The sequence below is a fragment of the Pagrus pagrus genome (genome assembly GCF_965226575.1).
Source record: "Pagrus pagrus genome assembly, chromosome: 14".
In the NCBI taxonomy this organism is placed as follows: domain Eukaryota; kingdom Metazoa; phylum Chordata; class Actinopteri; order Spariformes; family Sparidae; genus Pagrus; species Pagrus pagrus.
The window spans coordinates 6,160,216-6,167,778 of NC_140198.1; the positions used below are offsets into that span (position 1 = coordinate 6,160,216).

Here is a 7,563-nt window from a genome sequence, read left to right on the forward strand (position 1 = left end):
AGCTCGGTCTGTGCTAAACATAGAGGGTTGTAACTCAAACACTAGACTACACTGGGTGATAAATCCCTTACACCTCCCTGGATGCCCGTCATAGCGCGAGGTCTGAGGTTGGTGTGATCAGAACACTGACAATGGGAAACGCCACAGAGAGAACCTCTCACTATCTCTGATGGTGAGATAATGAGTCAGCACAGAGTGCTGGGGACTCAGGGTATAAAAAGGCTCCCCACACCTGGGCTTAATCACCGCCAATCAGTGCCACACACACACACACACCTGATTGCAGTGAGCTGATTCACCACTCACAGAGCAAGAGAGTGCCCTCACAGGAGATGCAGAGGAAAGCAAAGGACACTGGAGACCAGGGCTGCTTGATGGTGGAGTTTGGAGATTTTAAGGGTCGCTCCATGAAGGAAGTTTATGAGGACCAGAGCCAGAAGGCCCAGGCCCTCATCAATTACCTGAAGACTGCTGATGCCCGGCCCAACACCAACATGGCCCTTTTCAAGACATATGTCTTGAAGAGACGCACTGCAGCTTCCACCCTCTCCTCTTCCGCCTCCACTTCCGCTGCACGTCCACCTGCAGCCTCCGCCCTCCCGTCTTCAGCCTCCGCTGCACGTCCACCTGCAGCCTCCGCCCTCCCGTCTTCAGCCCCCGCTGCACGTCCACCTGCACTTGCAGCCTCCGCCCTCCCGTCTTCAGCCTCCGCTGCACTTCCACCTGCAGCCTCCGCCCTCCCGTCTTCAGCCTCCACTTCCTCTGCACCTCCAGCAGGATTCCAAAGTGGCGCATGGAAGCCCGCCACTGTGAAATCTCTGCTGGCGCGTGGGAAAAATCTGTCCCCTTCACAGCTGGTGAAAAAGTTATTGTCACCAGTTAAACTCTGTGAGTAGGAGTGTTAATTTTGAATTTCCCCTACAGCAGTCCTACATGTATAGCTTGTAGCGTTTTAACAGATTATACAAACTTGTCCACTTTTTTCCAGCTCCAGCACCGCACCTCACCTCACCTCCACCTTCAAAACCCCGGCAGCTTTTCCCTTCTGGTAAGTATGCACCATCTTACAGACATTTGTCTCTGTGTATTGTTAACAGTAGGCCTAATACTTTCAACATTTCCTCTCCAGACCCTGCTGAGATTGATGATGAGGAAATGGTTTCTGCTGCAGCGCAATGTGAGGCACAGCTTAATACAGGTGTGCCATATGACACAAATGCAAATATGATGTGAATGTTTAGCGACAACACTAAGAATATTATTTTGTGGAACATTTCTACGTTTTTAATATATTTTTATTCCCAATACAGCATAAAACCACATCAACCAGGATGCAAACCTTAAAGATGTACAAAGGTGTCGCTGTTTTTTTGTGTTATTTGCTTAACTCGACTCACCCATGTGCTCTAAATCCATAACCTGAATTTTAACGCCTTTTTTTCCACACCCTTTTTCACAATTACACTGCATGCTCCGCTCATTCACACTTAAGCTCCCTCTGAACCGCTGGGATGGTGGACAGTCGTTGTTCTAATTATTACAATAGTAGTTGTTACTGTGTCTGTGTGCATGTTTCATATCTGTGGGCATCCTTAATACTTGTGAATTAATTTTGCATAATTTTCCATGTGCTTACACTGGGTTCTTTGCTTCTTAATATTACTTAATGTACTACACTATCTACTACTAATCTTAACATTGTAGTATTTCATCATTAGTATTATTGACATTGTATTTTAACACTAGTATTATTAACATTGTACTATTTATTCAGTTTCTTTCTGTAGTATTTCTGCACTGTGGCACTTTGTGAGTTGCATTTATGGCATATTACTATCAAAACCAACATTCAGCCTAATTAATTTCTCCTTCATTAGCTCTTGCAGCCACGGTCCCTCGCGAGGCCTGTGCTGATCCTCCACCAGCAGCTCTCCTTCATCAACCAGCACCTCTCCTTCATCAACCGCCAGCTGAGCTTCCCAGTCACTGGAAGGATCAGCTTCCACCTTACCAGCAGGAGTGGATACGGCACACTCTGTTCAAGGCCAACCCACGTACCGGCAAGCCAGAGCTAGTGTCACAGCTGAAGCTTTAGTGGTATCCTCCTCAGCCCGCCCTCATTCACACCCAGCCTCCCGCCTCGCCTGACCACTTCTTCTGCCGACCGTTGTTTTTGTGGATGCCCCAGAAGATGTGGCTGTTTCCTCTGGTCTGTGTTCGTCCAGCCTGTGACAAGTACAGACTAACAGCTGCAGGAATGTACAGAACAGTGCGGAAGGTGCTGGACATCGACGGGTGGTATGACCTTGCCACTGAGTACCTGGAGTACAAGTACAAGTACAAGTTTCCAGCTTTGATGATGACCGGATGGAGGACGCCGTAAAGGGAGCACCTTCCATCCACTCCTACGGCAGTGCTCTGAGAGAGGCGGTGGACCAGCTCAGTCAAAAGGTGCTAGGGAGATGCTGGGATGAGCGCTATTGCACCCCTGGCGTACGTAAGAAATTATCCCCCATTCAACATGAAAAAAAACACCTTAATTAATTATTTCTTTAATAACACTATGTATTTATCAATGTAACCTTTAATGTATTGGATGTAATATTAATAATACTTTCCTTTTTTCTCTTTTTTTCTCTTTTTTTTTTCCCTGGGTGAATTGCTGGGAATGGAGTACTTGTACAGCCAGACCGGCAAGGAACTGACTCCAGTGCTCCAGAACCCAGAGGAGGAGGACAGGCTGGTGGAGGAAGTGAATGATGAGGACATCCAAGATGAGGCTTTGTTGAAGAGCACATGGAGGACATCACAGTTCCTGTATTGTATGAGAGTGACCCCTCCCGTGCTCTGCAGAGCAGGCCCTCATCGTTAACGAGTCCTCAGGCCTCGCCTCCTCCGCCGTCTCCACCTCAGTCCTCTCCTCCTCCGCCCGTCTCCACCTCAGCCTTCTTCTTCTCTGCCTCCTTCACACCCTCCTCCTCCACCTCCGCCCTCTCTTCCTCAGACCCCTGCATCACCTGCTGATGTGCCGTCCAGCAGTATGTCAGACGAGGCTCAGGTAAGACACTTTAAGAACTATTTCAATCCAATCTCAATGACACTTTATTTCACATACAGTATATTACTATTAATCAATTAATTTATTAGGGAGCAGTGATTGGACATTCTGAAACAGAGCATTACCCCCACCCCACACCTTTGGAAACCGGGCCGCAGGGCACGATGACAACCCCAAACACACCTCCAAGATGACAACTACCTTGCAGGGGAAGCTGAAGGTAAGGGTGATGGTGACTCTCCAGACCTAGACCCAGTGGAGCACCTGTGAGGCATCCTGCAGCAGAAGGTGGAGGAGAGCAAGGTGTCCAACGTCCACCTGCTCTGTGACGTCATCATGGAGGAGAGAGAGGGAGAGAGAGGACCCCAGTAGCAACCTGTGCAGCTCCAGTGAAGTCCATGTCCTGGAGGGTGAAAAGCAGCGCTAGTTAATAATGGTGGTCACACTAAATATTGACACTTTGGGCACAATTTAGACATGTTCACTGGCACAATTTAGACATGTTCATTGTGAGGAGGTGTACTCACTTTTGTTGCCAACTGTTTAGACATTAATGGCTGTGTCTAGAGTTATTTTCAAAGGACAGTAAATCTATACAGTTACACTAGCTGTACACTAACTACTTTAAGTTATATCACAGTGTCATTTAGGGTTGTCACAAGAACCGATACTTCGGTACCAATTCGATGCCGACACGAAAAAAATAATACGATACTTGCTTTTTTCTGGTAACGTCAGAACCGAATATACAACTTTTCACTTGGCGAGCCGTGTCGATTCTTGGCAGAACTGACGGGGGCAGTATACGCGTGTGAGCAGCACAGAGCAGTCAGCGGCGCTGAAGAAGGGAACCTGCCGTCTTAGAAAAAATGGCTTCAGCAAGTGAGAGTGAAAGCACAACACGTCGACTCGTCGACAAGACAGGTACTAAGAGTCGCGTGTGGAAATATTTTGCATTCGAGGCAGATGAATACGGAGCAATTCTAGACTCAAACAAGCCGACATGCAAACAGTGCCTCAGAAGTTTTCAAACGAAAGGAGGAAGCACGTCAAACATGGCCAAACACCTCAAAGACAGGCACCCTGACTTGTTTAGAGAATTCAAGTGAGTTTCGAGTGAGTTTCCGTTTACTATCACTGTTGTGTCACGTCATACGTTAACCCGAATATGCCTACGTTCCGTCATTTGGGCATGAGAGTCAGCTGGGGCGCAGGCTTCTACTCTCTCGCTCAGTCGCTCACTCATGTAGATGTTTAACGTAATGTAACGGTACGGTCTGCGTCATTATACGTAAGGTGACATGATGAGATACTGTCTGACAGTCTCTTACCTTATGTTATTTAAACTAAAAGTACCTTTTGGCAGTTGGCAGCTGGTACTGCAATTTAAATTCTGTGCAAAAAGATGTTGAAGCACAGTGGTGTTAAATACTTGACAGTTTGAAGCAGTTTTCAATAAATTAGTGAATTTAAAAGTACATGGGTTCTGTTGTTTTTTTTAAAATTGTGGTATCGAATTAGTATCCAGAATCGTGGAAATTCACAGGTATTGGTATCGACTACTGAAATTCTGGTATCGTGACAACCCTAGTGTCATTTCTATAGTGTTGTCCCCTGAAAAGATGTAATAAAAGGGAAGCACCCTATATATATATATATATATATATATATATATATATAGTGTGTGTGTGTGTGTGTGTGTTCTTTTCAATATTTATTTATGTTATATCTTGTGTTCAATAAATCTTATTGTACCAACATTTATGACTCAGTGTGTCCATCATCTATATTTTCCCATAGTAGCACATTTTAATGTTATCATTATATTAATAGAAACAGAAATAAACATTACTAGTCATTGGGGGGTATATCTTAAAGGAGCAAAAAGCGAAATCATTTCACCGCTAGGTTTGCTGTTGAGCACTGCCTGTAGACCAAAACAAAGTGTGCCATTAGCCACACCTCCCTCTGCCTCTGCTCGACAATGACAAATGACAATGACAATATTTCCTTCTTAGCAACGACTTTTTAGCAAACCCCCAGCTGGATTGGAGGTTCAGTGATCAAGTTGTTAGAGCTGGTAGAAGCACTGCATAGCTGTGAGTTGCTCCAGTTGCCGATCGCAGCTGACTGCTATCGGCTGATTGGGCTAGAGCCATGGCCGGATCCTGGCTAGTGCTAGCACCGGGAGCTAATGCTAACGTTCCTACTCTTCTCCGTGAGTGAGACCGATGTTTCAGCCTGGTGTGACAGCCCGTGAGCCCCCCAGGTTGTCCGCCAGGCAAAATTTTACAATGCTAATTGAAATGTTAGCTGCCTGTCGGGCTACTCACCAAACACAACCGTAACGCCTGACCCATTGCTGAGGACCGAGCTGGTAACAACTCCAGCTCCGGACATTAACCCATGCTACATACTCATGCAATATAGCGGCAAGTGTGTAAGGTTACTGTAACACAGACAATAAAACAGACATTTGACTTTATGGTGTTACTTGCCTGTCAAGAAGAAGAAGAGCCAGCTCCGAGTCCGACTGTAGCCCCTTTAGCTCTCGTAGCTCCCTCCACCTCGGAAACGCCAGGCCAATGTTAATTCTGGTTTTATCCCTTTCTTTATCTGACAATTTCTTTGCCAATGACCGTTTTTTTTTTTTAGTCTGCTCCTGCTCGTCTTCATTGGAAGGTTTTGTTCCGCTGTCTGCCATTGCAGTTCGAAAATGCTGCCGCTGTCACTACTCACTGGCTGTCGCGTTTTACAGGGAGGGAGGAGGCGGAGTTTCACATGAACGCACATGAACGCGCGGCCGGACCGGCTTGTAAACATGAGGCTGGAGATCAACACAGAGAGCGGGTGTGTGACGTCATCCTATACTCCAGATGAAATTACACCTCTCGTTCTCCATGTAGCGATTTTTTAATTCCTTCAGTCTTAAATAATGCATTTCCGCTTATTGCTCCTTTAAAGCCAAGGCAATGGTCTTCATAATAAATACAAATTAAGAAGTATTAATGAATACAATAACATCAAATTGCTATGGATTTTAAATTGGGAGTAATACCTCGGGAAAACATCTGGTACCGTGATTTCGCGAGACCACCAGGGGGAAACGTTCTCATGGCAACGGACAAACAATCTCAGCTGAGAGCGACAACAAACCGTCTTTGGCAACAACGCGAGTACGTGTGTCATTCAGAACATGATTTAATGGGATCTGTTATTTACACTGGCTACTGCTTTCTCATGAGATCATGTGACTGTAACCCATAGATATACGTATATACTTATAGATTACTGTAACCACTCAGCTCTAATCTGCCGTCTTCACGTCAGTAAACTACCAGACCTTAACTTGCGTTCAAACTGTGTTTCTCACCTGACTTAAAGCAGATGCTCGCTACGTTTATCGTTCAGGCGCGTCCGGCTAGAGGGCCCTGCCTGTCGTCCTCGTCTGCTCACAGTAGAAAGAGTTGAAGGCAATCTTTTTCAGAGCTGTGTGTTTCATTGCTTGATTTGTTCGGGCGAAAAAAGTCAAAGCTGTTCCACGTCCGCCGGTGAACATAGTAGACGACGTCAATCTTCACCAAGTTTTTCACTAAAGTCCCAGTGTTAGGCCAGCAGGTACGTAAAATAACACAGCTGGCTCGTTGCCATGTTACAGGCCATGTAGCTCTCTATGATTCCTCTCTGAGTGCTTCCTTCGATAGCTCAGTTGGTAGAGCGGAGGACTGTAGGTGTTTAGACACAGTCATCCTTAGGTCGCTGGTTCAAATCCGGCTCGAAGGAGGAGCTTTTCCTTGGCCTCTGTGTAGAGTTTTTGCAATCAGAAAGCACCTGATCTGACGCCTGTGGATTTGGTCACTTGATTTAATGGGGCGCAAGAGGCTTGTCCACATCCGGCTCTTCACTGAGTGACCGACGTCAGCGTTGGCCAGTATAAGGTGCCCTTCAGGTACCTTTGATCCGCCATCTTCACCTGTCAGCCAACTACCACACCTTAACTGACGTCCACGCCGTAGGAGCCATGCGCATGGTTCCTATTGGATCAATTTTCCCATCCAATCCCCTTGCTCACTCTCCTGCTCCTGCTCACGTCTGGTCCCGACCCACTTCCGCATTTGAAACTACAAGTGGACAAGAGGTTTGTTTTGCCCTGAGAAGTTCAGCTGCCTCTGCTTGCCCCATCGACAAAGAGTCAAAGAAAGCGAAAGCCTGTCACTGAAAAGACACAAAGCTGAGATGTGAAATAAAGAGGGCTCAAACCCGAATAAACATTGGGTCATCATTTGAATGGTGGTGAAAGGTCCGTGAAGATATGGACCCGATGTTCATACAGCGGAGTTTCTGTTGAACAGGTAATCTTTTGTCTTTATTGTGGATGTTGTAACACAGATAACTTTCATGCCGATGCTGGCTTATGACTGTGAAATTTGCCGTTAGTTCTTTTCTGTTATTAGACGGTGTCGAGACAATTTCTGTCTCTGCAGTATTGTCAACACTTGTTTATT

The 7,563-nt window shown here is 46.1% G+C and overlaps 1 protein-coding gene across 1 annotated transcript; it reads left to right on the plus strand.

Annotated features, from left to right (window-relative positions):
- Nucleotides 1–332: 332 nt before the first annotated feature.
- On the plus strand, nt 333–2,206 carry LOC311269034 (uncharacterized protein; the record flags this gene model as incomplete). The annotated part of the gene is made up of 4 exons (XM_084373015.1): nt 333–888; nt 989–1,048; nt 1,130–1,198; nt 1,878–2,206. 4 exons carry the CDS (start codon nt 333–335, stop codon nt 2,093–2,095), a joined length of 903 nt encoding a protein of 300 aa, XP_084229141.1. The 3' UTR covers nt 2,096–2,206.
- Between the last annotated feature and the right edge of the window lie 5,357 nt (nt 2,207–7,563).